Genomic DNA, 13,559 nt, shown 5'->3' on the forward strand with positions numbered 1-13,559 from the left:
GGATGTAACGCCGTCAAGTTAAAGGACGCTCCACACCAGACAGATGCTGTCTTCTCTAGAGTAACTTGCATCTCACTAAAGCTCAGATCTTCTCTCCTTCCATTTAATCACAATTCATTATCCACAGCTCCCTCCCTGGGATGTCTCTTGGGTGAACTTCAGCCAGGACCTGGGGTGCAGGTATTGGAAGCAAGAGCACTTACCTTTCAGAGTCTTCTTGAGATGAGACAGGAGACCTCCAAGTCGCTGAAGGTCAAAATAATCCACCTTCCCGTTATAGAAAAGCTGGGGAGGGACATACGCCTCTAAAGCAGAGAAGGAGATTTGTTTGTCCCATCAGTCCCATGCACAGGACCCACACACACACCAGCACAAACAGGTAAGCCCTCAGACAGACCCCACGGCCCAGCCTGAAGCCACGCTGAGTGACAGCTTGTGTTCTTATAAGAACACAAGCCATTGAGGCAGAGGCAACTTCCACCATAAAGTAAGCACGAGATTTGCACAGAAACAAGAGCAAGTGATGGTCATTGACAACAAGGCTCCCAGCCACAGGCACTGGGGAAAATTGGATCCTTGGAAAACTCGGCAGCTTTCCACCCGGCTACTCCAGCTCAGACACTGAGTGCCACAGGGTACTGTAAGGCACTTATTGAAAGGATAAGCCAAAAGCAAGAAAAGGGACAGGCACAGCTGGGTTCAAGAGTGGAAAAGCAACTGGCATTGACTTGATTTCCCCATAATCCCACAGTCTCAGAACCAAGAAAATACACAAATATCGTTCCCTCCACTTGAACTATTGGACCACTGAGCTACCCTCCTACAGACCCATAATCAATACTGGACTCTGCTCCAGAGCATACAGGATGAACTAGCAAATATAGGTGATATTCTGCAATTCTCAAAGGAATTATCCAGAATTGGTCAAGGTATTAAATGGAATGGATCTGCATATAGGAGTTTCCAAGAATGACTAGGAAATACAAGCACAGGGTGATAGAAGGCACCAGCACCCATGAGAAACACAAAACCTTCAGCATCCTGGAGAGGCAAACCCTGGCCCAAACACAGAAGCATCCTCAAAGCTTCTCCACCAGACCTTACCATCACTGCTCAGTGCAGCAGGGGTCTTTGCCTTGTGGCCATCCCAGAAGAAACGCAGGGCAGCAATAAGCCGGTGCAGGAAGCACACCATGTACTCTGGCGGGCACAGCACAGTCAAGTTCTAGGGCAACAATGAGAGTTCAGCCATTATGGCAGGTGTGAAAGTGCATCTTAGTCCCAGTGGCCACATGGGACAGGCAGAAGAAACCTGTTCTCAGCCTTGCTCACGTGCACCAGTTTGCAAAGAGCACCTCTAGTTTCCAGCACTGGGATGGAGCCCAGCACTGATGGCAGGCAGCAGCTTCCACCTCTAAAGTCCTTGGCCCCAAAACAAGCTGGTCTGATAGAGGAGGATGTATACCACGTGCTCCACCACTAAAGGCGGGCTGCTCTTCAACACAGAGAGGCAGATGAAGAAAGGGTTGATTCCAAAGCTGCAGGCCGACAGCCTGACCCAGAGCTGGAAGGCCAGTCCTCATCCAGGCGGGGAAGAGGATGCTGAAGCCAGCAGGCCAACTGTGGCAGAGCACACCACAGCTGCACTTGAGAGATTTTAGCAGGATATTCAGCTCACACCCAAGGCTGCTCCCAAGGATCTCCTTCCGCCTGAATCACTACACAGGACTTGGTTAAGCTCCCTGGTTTCTAGCCTCAGATTTTCTCCCTCCTCCCCACACACTGCCATATCTAGATCTCAATTGCTCATCTGCTGGAAGCAGCCCAGCCGAAAGGGTAAGAGCTCCCACCCTGGAGGTACCAGCTCTCAGAGTGAGGCTTGCAGTAAGGCTTACCCTTCTGTTGCTAGCATGTTGCTAACAACATTGCTCTGTTGCTACTTACCCCTCTGTTGCTAGCATTTTCCTGAAGAAACTTGCGGAATTTGTTCAGGAAGATGTATCTGGAGGCTTCCCCCTGGCAGGAGGAAAAGTAGATGGTGAACTCACACGGAAAGGCATTAATTGTCCACCTCTGCAATATGTTTGCCTCAAGTCATGCTTGCCCAGGGGTGCATTCAGGCTTTAGGCACTTAAAGCAGAGGGGCACGCTATTTTTTTCCATATTAATTAGGCAGACCCCCAGCGTAACCCTACATCAACACGCATCCAGAAACCCCACAAAAAGGTCTGGGTCTAGAGTGATGCCTGAGTACTGATGGGGCCTGAAGGTACTGAGGTACTGAGAACAGAGCAGCTCCCAGTATCTGCCTGGGAGCCACACTCCGTAGCAGAAAGCAACTGACCCAGTCTCCACCAATGCTGGAGCACCCACGAGTATCTCACAGGCCACTGCTACGCAGTGCTGAGTTTTCTGAGGCCTGTACTGGGATCACGGCCAACAGATATTCAGCTTTACCCAGATGAGCACTCTCCACCTGCTCCCTAGAGGCACGCGCTCACATAGCTGATGTTTCATTTCTCTCTGGAATTAATATTAGTTGTCAGAGTAGAATGAACTGCAGTCAGATTGTGACTGCTTAGTTCAACAGAGACCCAAGACTGGCCTAGATGCAGCTCATATAACCGGTTAACACTGGCATAGCATCTGATACCCCTTTAAACAGAGTCCAAAGTCTCAGTTTATGCAATTCAGCCTGCCTTAATGGATCAGTTAGAGAATTACTTCTGAGGACCGAAGGTCTCAACAGATGCACTTCTGTACAGACACAGTGATGTGTTAGCCACCACACAACTCCCAGAACTGCTTCTGGTCCCAGAACTGGCACTCGAACTCTAACAGAAAGTGCAAAAATCTGTACCTTACAAGTCCTGGGATGTGGAGATACTGGAGCAAAAAATCCACAGAGTGCTTACCCCTCCTCTGTCTTTGTTGTTCAGCAGCAACTTCAGAATCTGAACCTGGAGACCTTCCACCACTAGAACAGGGACAAAACAGTCTGCTGTCAGACAACAAAAACTGGAGAACTACCGCCCACCCACATTAACCCCAACTGCAGTACCCTGTCACCAGGAGAAAGGCCACCTCCCCAGCACAGGCCGCCCAGGAAGAACCAGCGTCAGCAGAATGTTAGTCCCATCACTGTGAGAATTTTCTCCTTCTCCACCTAGCAATAAATCCATCCCCATCTGATGGGGATGCCCCTAAAGGGGACAGCCACTAAAGGGGAGTTCTGGCTTGCTCACGTCCCCTGGTGGGATGTTGCAGCTTGTGGATTGGTCCCTCTGGCTGCACACAAGGTATGGGGTCTTGGCAGTTTCCATCTTTCCTCACAAACCTTCGATGCGTTTCTTGAGCCGCTGGCAGCCTCTTTCATACGCCCGCCGCCTCAGCCTTTCCTCAGCACTCTCCTCCTTCACTTCCTTACTCTCCTTGCCCTGGTTGGGGGACAGACCCTGATTAAGAAGAGAGCACTGCACAAGGAAAAGTGTCTTGTCAAAGGAGGAACAGAAGCTCACTGAGACAATGTACAAGTGCGTGACAGCACCTGGCACCACGCCTAAACAGGCCTCCCCTGGCCTTGTAATGAATAATGTCAGGAGATCTTTTGAGGACACACAAGACAATCTGCAGTTCCTTAGACTCTATGAGGTTCCCTTCCAAATCCGTTGCCACAGAAAACTGTTCCCTTCCCTGTCCCAAGCAACGTACCCTAAACATCCCTGATAAGGGAATAATAAAGATGATAAGGCAATGTAGAGGCTACAACTCTCACACAGCTCTGAAGGGTCCACCAACGTTAACACAGTTGGAAACACGGGGCCAGCAAATGATGGGTACGGCTGGCCACCAAATTTCTTTCAGTCTCCTTAGAGGAAGATGTGCCCTTACTCACCTCCTTGGTGAAGCGGTTTGGCCACCACGTGGTGGGAATGAGCTCTTGCAAACCAGCCTCCTCCACGCGAAGCGGGCTCTTGATGTAGAAGAACACAACCGAACGGAGCACATCAAAGCTGCAGCAACGTTAAAGCAAGCACAGCAGCTACATCAGAGAAGGGGCAGGGCGTGTTCCCTGAGCCGTAGTGAGAGACCCCTCTCCAACAACCACTCAAAGCTCTGCAAAATCCAGAGCCCCCTTCTCCTGGGAGAAGCCCCATGCAGTTTTCACAGCGGCTGCCCAAATGCTACAACAGCAGCTGGACTGCTCAGAAGTCTGTTTTGCTCTAGGGACACCAGAGAGGTTGGTCAGGTAGAAATAAAGTCCTGTGTGTTAGTGATGTGGATGTGACCTTCCCTCGTGGCACTGTTTCCCCCTCCTCAAAGCAGAACTTTGCAGAGAATGGTGTCAGGCAGACAGAGGAGACCTGAGCAATTAGAAATAAACTCCCAAAGATGGAGTGGCTTCTGCCTCCCAGGACCTGCAGATCCTTTCAGTCTCTTTGGCTGTGTTATCGAGGGCAGGGGGGATGAAGGCTAGAGGAGGCACAAAGGATACAGAACATTGCTGAGTAGATATTTCCTGGATTTCTCATGCTTCAAGACTGCAATGGTGAGACGGAGGTAGTGAATCTACAGAAACAGAAGAAGCAAAACTGACTCCATCTACAGAAGAGGACACAACTCTCTAAGAGGTACAATGGGACAGAATTGTCATCTCTAAATCAAACAACTGCAGATTATCCAAAACATCAGGTACCCCTGGACAAGGGGACATAATAGAAGTTGGCTAGTCACAAATTCCTGGGGATCAAGAAGTACAACTCACTTGCAAACCCAGGTCTGGGATGATGGGAGAAAACCTGTAAGCCCGCAGCAGTGACATCAGTAGCTGCTTGAGGCACTCGTGCACTTCATACTCCTGAGAAAATAAGAAACACATTGAGCAGCAACAGCAAGGTGTCAGGAACAGCGATAGGTCTCAGAGTGTGGCTTTGGAAGGATGCAGCATTCACTTGTGCACTGAAAATGGAGGTGCTCAGAACCCACAGTGTCTGTTCACCTGACTCAACAGGGAAGTCTGAGCAGTGGCTGGTGCCATCACTTTGCTACAGGGAAAGAAGCAGCTGCACTAGTAAAGCAAACCCAGCAGACGTCTACGACAAGCCAAAGTCCCAGGTCCCATCTGGCTGGGGTAAGTCACCCATGCCCACGTCCCCCAAACCTACCCAGCACACGGTGTTGGCAGAACCAACCCCGAAAGGAAAGACAAGTTACTCTTGTGTAAATGTGATGATGGAGGAGCTGTTCTTTTGAGCCCAACCGACAGCCAGCCCACAGGATAAGAGCTGTCTCTTCTACAAACTCAGCAGCCCCACTGGGGCATTTGGCTTCATTTGGTGAGCCAGACAACCTCAGGGAAACAATGGTCTACTGCAAAAACAGGCATCTGATCACCAGTAAGGGAAAGAAGTTGATCACTACCAGTATTTTTGGGTGAAGTTTCCTATGCTCAGCACCTCCAGTGGCCTCCCTGGGCATGAACCAGTGCCCTAGCAACTCACCTCCATGAGAAGCCACATGAGATCCAGCAGCTGCTGAATAAGGGGATGGGCCTCCACTGCCCCTCCTCGCTCCAGGATGCTCAACAGGAAGGTCATGAGCACATCTTCCACCAGGTACACCTTGCACTGCAGACAGACAGGCAGGTCAACAGTCCTCCAGGGCAGAGTCATTTCCGAGCAAAGGCCAAGGCCCAATTCACCTCCCCTTGCAAGCACAAAACCAGGTACCTACAGAAACTTGCACTGAGCAGTCAAAACTCACCATGAGAGGGGAGAAATAGTTGAAGATGTGGGCTAATGTGATCAGCACTGTGGGTTCTCCCTGCAATTGCCACATGGATGTGTCCTTCTCCACCAGCTTCCCCTCCTGCAATGCCAAACCCAGAAAAACACACAGCTTGGAGCTAGCCCAGTCCACCCTGCACCAACGACTGAATGAACTGGGGGCCTGGAGTTGCCACTGTTTGCTACCCCACGCCTCATTGGGCTAGAAAGCTTGAATGTGGCAAATGAGGGTGGCAAGGCATCCAGGACCATGTCTCTGGAGAGGTGTAGTTCAGATCAGACATCATTTATTATCAGTAACGTGCATGCAGCCTGACAATCTGTTTTTCCAGAACATGGTTTGAGTGCGTGTGACTACTTGTAAATGGGAATCCCTGCAGGAGACCTCAACTAGTAAGCCAGGCCTCCAAGCAAGCTGAGATCAGAGCAAAGGGCATTCCCTGTCCTTTGTGCAGAAACAGATCATCTCTCACCCTAGAGGAAAAAAATGTTTTCTAGTGAACACTGGTATAGCCAAAACAGTTCTCGAGGCAGACCTGCCTTGAGAACTTGACTGCATCATGGCACCAGGACATCAGGAAAACGTTTGGGATATGAACAAGTTTCTTTCAAGGCTGCAATATCACATGCATCAGTTCTGACCCCAACAAACATCACCCCTTGGAAGAAAACGTCTTAGGACTGAGAACGAAGCCCAGTATGATTTAACTTTAGCCTCAGGGTGGAACTATTAGGAATCCCATTTTGCAAGTCCAGAGATGTGCATGCCCCATGCAAAAGCAAGCAGGTGTTTAGACTCATAGGTGTATGGAAACATCTGAGCTACCAGCAGGTACAAAGAAGTGCATAAGCATGTTTCCTGGCATGATGCCCCACAGACCTGCTCAGGAACCTTAGCCTACCGTCACATCGATCCCGATATGGATCACATTCTTCAGGTAGCCTAAAAGCCTGCGAGCCTTCACGAGGTCTGAGACAGGAGGGTCTTGCAAGGGGTGGTAGCCTTCCACTGGATACGTAGGCAAGTGTTAAGGTGCAATCCGATCCTTTCAAGACTTCTTTTGTTTGTGCAAAGAAAATAGTGTCTCTCTATTTTACTTTATATCCATGCATGCCTAAGTCGCAGTTCAAATCAAATAAATAGATGATAAGCCACAAGATCTTTTCCCCACTTTGCCCATACTGCAACCACCAAGGATTTCCCTAAATGCTCTGTCCTCATCAGAAAGACCACCAGGAGCCTCCATGACAGCTGTCAACAAGCACATCCAGGACTGCTCTGACAAGGGCTGCAAGTCTCAGCTTCTGCACAGAGACAGCAGACAATGCTCCTACCACGTCAGAGGTCCTGCATACCTGAGAGGTGGAACAGACCTGAAGCCAACAGGCTCAGAAGCACAAATGCACAAGGGTTTCCAGACCTGAAGAGTGAGACCTTTGCAGGAGCTGAGTGCCTGGGATCTGGCATCACGCAGCTGCAGCGTAAGCTACTGAGTGAGAGCTCAAAGCAAACCTCATTTCAACAATTGCTGGCACCTGAAAAGGTGACTGCGTGCCTTGCAGTTGTGCACCGAGAGATGGCTGCTTCTCTCCTTGATTCTGCTCTGAGCAAAAGCGCCAAGAAAAAGTGAACTGCACTCAGGTATGTATATTCTATAGCCTCAAAGGATGGTCTCAGGACAGGTTCTTCTCCCTTTAGACCTCCTCTTCCCACACCCAAAGGATATCGAAGTGGACGGCTCCCAAAGTTAAAAGCAACAGACTCTTTGAATGACAGACTGATAGCAGGGAAGTATGCCATTCCAGCACCTCTTGTGATGTTATCAAAAGCAGTTCCCAGAGATATGCCATTCCTGAAAGAAGAAAAAACAACAAAACTTGAGCCACAGTAGGAGGTTTTTGTGGTCAGCTGGACAATCCAGGTATCTGCATTCCCCTCCCAGAGCCCTGCCAACATGGACACATCAGTCATTCATGGCTCCTCGCTTGGCAGACATGCAAACCCCACAGTTTTACTGAGCAAGTGCCCTGGGGAGCACAGCAGAATTCCCATTTTCATATAACAGCATGAGAAGGCATTGGAGTCTGCACAGTACGAAAAGCCCCACTCAGCACCAAGGGCAACCAAAATCCTTACTAGATATCTGACCGGCAGGGCATATTAAAGGCAGGTGACATTTTTGGCCTCATCCATTTGATGTTGGTGGAAAGAAAAGGAGAATGGTCTCAATCTACTATTCTCAAAAGATGGCAGAAGCATCTGACAATTTTTATTTCCAGCTGACTTGCTGCAGGCTGCAGTTTAGGGCCAGGGAACAATTCTTCATAGAATCACAGAACGGTTTGGGTTGGAAGGGACCTTAAAGATCATCTAATTCCAACCCCTTCCACTAGAGCATAGGGACAGCTTCCACTAGACCAGTCTGCTCAAAGCCCAATCCAACCTGGCCTTGAACACTTCCAGGGATGGGGCATCCACAACTTCTCTGGGCAGCCTGTGCCAGGGCCTCACCACCCTCAGATTCTTACTCCAGCTGGCCGCTGCTCATTGTCTGTTGGAGATGGAAGCTGGAGATCTATCAGCCTTTTCACACCTCCCTGTGAGTCTAGGGCAGGCAAGGTCTATACTGGCCACAAAAGCAGTCAGTGGGGCTCAGCCAGCTGTGGTATTAAGCAACACAACACGTGCCTTCCCTTCCAAAATCCTAGCAAACTTTATACAAACTTAGGAGCTGCTTGGGCACCTTCTTGCCAGCTGCTCCCACCTGAACTTTGGAGACTCAAAAGTCCATTTAGATGGCTTCTGAACACAAAGCAGAGAAGCAGAGGCTGGAGATACTGAGGAACTTAAAGGAGAGAGGGTAGAAAGAGGGCTCAGCAACCTGCTGAGCAGTGCCAAAGCATGTATACGACAAACAGCCACCCGCAAAACAAGGAACGGGACAAAGATGCTTACAAGCAGAAAGCAATGGTGCCCTCATCAAGGTCTATCAGACAGCTGACGATGTCTCCTGCCGCCCAAGACTGCAGTAGAAGGAGAGGAAAAATGTTAGACATATATCTAGGGTGTTCCCACACCGGAAGAAAGACTTTAACCCAACCAATCCCTTGTGATTCAGGGTTGCAGGAGAGACAGCTCCTTCTGACAGCAGCTCACGTGGCATTTTCAGACACTTCTGGAAGCTGCTCATAAGCCTCTGGCTGGGATCTTTTTTCCCCCTCCAGCACTAGGGATGTGCATGGGATCAGACTTATGCCAACACTGCAATCCTCTGATGGGCTACAAAGAACCAGAGCCTTCCAGACACACCAGCATCACTATGCTGGCAATCCAGTCTGCTGGGGCTGCTAAAAGAAAGCACCTATGTGGCACGCCCAGCACCTCTCAAGTACAAATCAGTGCTGGCACACAGCCTCCCCAAGAGCACAATGAAGCAGGGAGCACAGCCCAAGGGCATTTCACAGAGCCCATAAGAATCCAGGGAGCAGAAGGAGATGTTTGCTTCTCCGCCTTCCTGGGAGGACAGTACTCACCTTGCCATAGTTGGTAGTGGTCACGTTCCATTTGCGCACCCTGTTGCCATCATATGCATATGAATCTGGTGTATCTCCAACTCCTTCCTGCACCAAAGTATAAAAGAGATTCAGACTAGACCAAGCAGAGAGGATCCCCTTCCTTGCAAGAGCAGCTTCAAGGGGAAGACTGGCAGACAGGGAGAGCAACTGACAGCACATGTGCTCTGCCTGGGCAGAGTGAATCCAATGACCTGTGTGATCTTTGGTTCGGAAACATATAATACAGGACTTTGGGGTCAGAAGAAGGGTACTAATATATGACACTGCCAAAACAGCCCCTCAGGATGCCTGTCACCTCCCCTCTCATGCAGCGTGGATTGGCAGGTTAGTGGAACTCCACAGCTGACACACCTTCCCAGCATCAAACATCCCACCCAGCGCCTGACAAGAGCTGGCCTGGGCCTGCCTCCCCTAGGCAAAAAAGACCTGTAGTATTGGCTGCTGCGGGTCTTCCCGAGAGACAGCAGCCAGCACTGCAGAGCCACGCACGCTCTGGAGAACCTGCCAGCTGAACAGCAACACATCCATGCAGAGGCAACACACCCAGTGCACAAGCCTTTTGCTCTACACACCACTCAGGGAACAGAGACCAGAAGGAGAGTTGAGTAAAGATCTGTTAGTTAGCTGCAGATTTGGCATTTCTAGTGTGTGTGGTGGGCACAAAAAGCCAGCAGGGCAGGAGCACAGCACCAGTGCAATGCTCCATGCTGACCTAAAATGTGGTGGAGTAACAGAGCAGACAGGTGCAGCAGTTACAGTACCTCCTGATTAAATCTGCAGTTGAGAGTACACCAGCCAATCTGCATGAGTCCCTGGGAAGAGATGAGCACCTCGTAAATCCATTTTCCTGGAAGAAAAAGATGACACACACAGTAAATCCATGCTGCTTGACTCATTGTTAGAGAAGCAGAACCTGATACTGCTCCCACAGAAGAGAATCTGGGCACTCAACGGATCTTTGCAACATCCCTGGCATTTCCCTCCCAATTGTTTACTTGGGTACCACGCAATCCTCCATCCTTCTGACTTCCTGGAAAAGCCAGTGGAAGAACTGGGGAAGACAGGGCTCAAGATCTAGAACAGCAACATATTCAAAATTTCCTGAGCTATCTAGTTGTGCAAACCTCCACACACTCCTGCTGGGACCTTTCTCAAAGCATCACCCACTTATATCCTTACCTTTATACACGCACGTCGTGGCCCTGATAGAGCCAAAATTACTGTGGCCAATCACCTGGACCGACAAACAAAAGATATTTTAAAGTTAGGCAAAAAGGCCTGAAAACCAGAGCATGATGAACTAACTATTCATGGATCATAGTGTGGGGAAGAGACGTGACGTATTCCCCATCCCTGCAGCTGTACTTAGAGCCAACAGGCCCGAGGGAACCATCCCACATCCTCCCCACAGCTCATCTCTACTTGATAAACCCCAGGGACACATGCAGCATGGCAGCAGTACAAGGGACACATGGTGATTTGTGACAGGCATACAAAGGTGACAGTTATATAGGAAACACATCTGAATCCTAGACAAACAGCAAGCGGAGACAAGGGCAGTCTCCTGGCTACACAGAATAAAGAGGGAACGAGCACAGGAGCAAGGGTTGTGTGTGCTCGGTGAAAGTACGAAAGGAGTGGAGAAATGACTGAAGTAGGAAAGGATTCAGTTCCAGTGGATTCTTTCAGCTGATTTTCCGTACAAGGAACATCATCTAAGGAAACAGAAGGGAGCTAATGGAAACAAAGGAGAAAGGAAGCAGCCAGTGCAGCAGCAAGGCCTGGCTTCAGCCTCAGCCTCTCACCACTGTTACAGAAGACTAGAAGGAAGGAAGGAAGAGGCAGTCACTGGAGGGAGGGACAGGAAAGCTGGCTGCTGTCACCAACTCTGCTTAGCCAAGCTCTTCAGTGAGCCCTTGGGCCAGCATAACACTTCCCCTTCCCTGCAGCTCCACTCAGAGCTTGCTGTGACTTAGGGGTACTGCTAGACCTTTTCCCAGGAGAGCTCATTTATTTCCTCCAGGATCCCTCAGCTTTCTGGGTAGACTCCATTTAAAAACATACTGTACAGCCAGTGACAGCGATCTGCCATGAAGAACAAACTGAGTGCTTTTAGTCTCACAAGCCCATTTCCTGCTGCAGCCAGCATCACACTCACCCCAAGTAAGTCATCATCAACCAGCAGGAGCCCCTCAAAACCGCTCGTGTGGTCCAACACTACAGTAGAGGGACCAAGCCGGCCTTCTGCTCCCTGATCTGAAACAAGAGTTGCAGAAAACCTGTTAGGTTTTAGCAGCACACCTGATGAGCGCCACCTGCTAGACTGCAATAACACTTCAATTCTGCTGCAGCAGCAGAAGACTCAAACAGCATTATCCACGTTAGACCATGAGAACTTCAGGAAAGAAGACACCTGTGATTTAAAAAGAAGCTTGCACAGCAATGCTCAAGGTCTGAGCTCTGCAGCAGTCAGGTGACACGTGAAACCTTCCACGTCACCTGAAAATTTTACTTTGGCAGAGTTCAAAGGCCAAACTAAACTCTGAGCCAAATGTTTGGCCAACACGTCACGTAACTGAAGCCAGGCAGGATTTAAAGGGACAATAAATTAGAGCACAGGAGGGCAGAAAGACGCTTACAGAGGGAACTCTTTTGCATGATACAACTTGTTCTCCCAATTAAGCAGCACAAGCAGAAGCACAAATTGCACAGACACGTTGTGTCTCCTACCTCGACTGTCTTCAGAGCCATTCTCCTCTGCTAGCAACCGGTCAAGGTGTTCCTGTAGGTTCTGGAACGTCAGGTGCTTTCTAGGGAATCAACACACACAGAAGCTCTTCAGAAAACTCTGCCCTCATGTTTTAAAGGCTTTCAGTCCAGACAGTGAACGAGGAAGTTCTGTTGATCTGTTTCTTGCCATGAATCTGAGGAATCTGCTGACCAGCATGTTGGTGCAATGAATGAATCAAAGACCAAACATAGCATGAACAAGCAAAGTAGTTAACAAAGGATCTTAAAGTCTTCAGTCTGCTCAAGAGTATCTTGCCAGCATGTATTATCAATGACTACAGACTGAGACTGCTGCAGTCAGCATCGTACAAATTCAGCCTGTCAGGATTAGTTCTTTTCCCAAGTACTTCATAATACAAAACAAAAGAGAAGACTGTACCAGGGGATGAAGCAGTTCAAACAAAGGTCAGGCTAGCCCGGCACCCTCCCTCTGACAACAGCAGAAAACATGGTGTCTTCACACCTTTTGTACTGAATAGAAATCTCACACCCCGCCCATTTCAGGCTACCACTTTAGATGCCTTCCTCACAGCAGCCTCCCCCAGTTCTCTCATTTCAAGGCTAGCTTACTTAGCAGTTCATCATACAGGAGCCATTCCAGACTTCTGGCTGTTGCTCTTACCCTTCCTCAAAACCTCTGCAGCTCCAAGATACCCTTTTGGAAGTAGTGAGACCAGAACCACGTGTTAACCGAAAAGAGCATGAAGCACTAATTCGTTCAGTGACATAATAGTTTTCATTATCTTACATCCCTCTGTTAACAATCCCTTGCTTCCTATTTGCTTTTTCTGACTTTCTCCTTGTTTTATTCCCCACCCAGTCTCACACTCATGCAGAAGTCAGCTAATGGCCCATTATTTTATGCACAAAGTTGGGGCTGTTCCCCTTTCAATACACCACCTCGCATTTCCCTAGAGCGAGTTTCAATGATGACTTCAGTATCCAGTCACTGTCTCACAACCACCCTATGTTTACATTGCTCTAAATAGCTTCGTAACAGCAGCAAACTTTGTCATTTCATGCTCTTTTCTTTTCCAAGACTCTCAAGGTTGCACAGAACAACATCAGTCGTACTGAAGGTCTTTTTGGGACCAACAGAATTTCCCTTTACTGTGAGAGTCACTGGTTATTCCTGTCCCTGTTCCCATTTCCAAAATCTTCTGTGGAACAACCTTCTCACTTCCCTGGGACTAGGATTTAGGACCTCCCTAAGACTGTGGTAAGAGATATTTTGAAAAATCTGATGGATGTGAAAATGCACAGAAGTGGAAATGAAGAAGTAGCTTGGGTTGGCATGAGAGAGAGTGGCTTCAGCAAGGCAGATTAATCAGCAGCTAGCATGGAGAAGAAGATCTGGAGAGAGGCCAGAAGAGCATGAGACAGCTAGAGAGAGGTCTGCTATGAGCT

At 49.1% G+C, this 13,559-nt stretch overlaps 1 protein-coding gene across 4 annotated transcripts in view; it reads right to left on the bottom strand.

The window, feature by feature from the left end:
- RNF123 (ring finger protein 123) overlaps positions 1-13,559 on the bottom strand; it is a 50,874-nt gene that overhangs the window by 33,265 nt on the left and 4,050 nt on the right. For all 4 annotated transcript variants that reach the window (XM_048054383.2, XM_048054382.2, XM_048054381.2 and 1 more), the window contains 18 exons: positions 12,093-12,172; positions 11,521-11,618; positions 10,542-10,596; positions 10,124-10,209; positions 9,321-9,407; positions 8,743-8,810; positions 7,514-7,639; positions 6,689-6,803; positions 5,764-5,868; positions 5,502-5,627; positions 4,766-4,858; positions 4,496-4,569; positions 3,896-4,013; positions 3,338-3,437; positions 2,916-2,977; positions 1,945-2,016; positions 1,105-1,225; positions 204-305 (listed from right to left, as the gene is read on the bottom strand). In XM_048054383.2, the coding sequence (XP_047910340.1) occupies positions 204-305; positions 1,105-1,225; positions 1,945-2,016; positions 2,916-2,977; positions 3,338-3,437; positions 3,896-4,013; positions 4,496-4,569; positions 4,766-4,858; positions 5,502-5,627; positions 5,764-5,868; positions 6,689-6,803; positions 7,514-7,639; positions 8,743-8,810; positions 9,321-9,407; positions 10,124-10,209; positions 10,542-10,596; positions 11,521-11,618; positions 12,093-12,172 (1,688 nt within the window). The remainder of the gene's footprint in view (positions 1-203; positions 306-1,104; positions 1,226-1,944; positions 2,017-2,915; positions 2,978-3,337; positions 3,438-3,895; positions 4,014-4,495; positions 4,570-4,765; positions 4,859-5,501; positions 5,628-5,763; positions 5,869-6,688; positions 6,804-7,513; positions 7,640-8,742; positions 8,811-9,320; positions 9,408-10,123; positions 10,210-10,541; positions 10,597-11,520; positions 11,619-12,092; positions 12,173-13,559) is intronic.

This window comes from Anser cygnoides, chromosome 10, assembly GCF_040182565.1.
Source record: "Anser cygnoides isolate HZ-2024a breed goose chromosome 10, Taihu_goose_T2T_genome, whole genome shotgun sequence".
Classification (NCBI taxonomy): domain Eukaryota; kingdom Metazoa; phylum Chordata; class Aves; order Anseriformes; family Anatidae; genus Anser; species Anser cygnoides.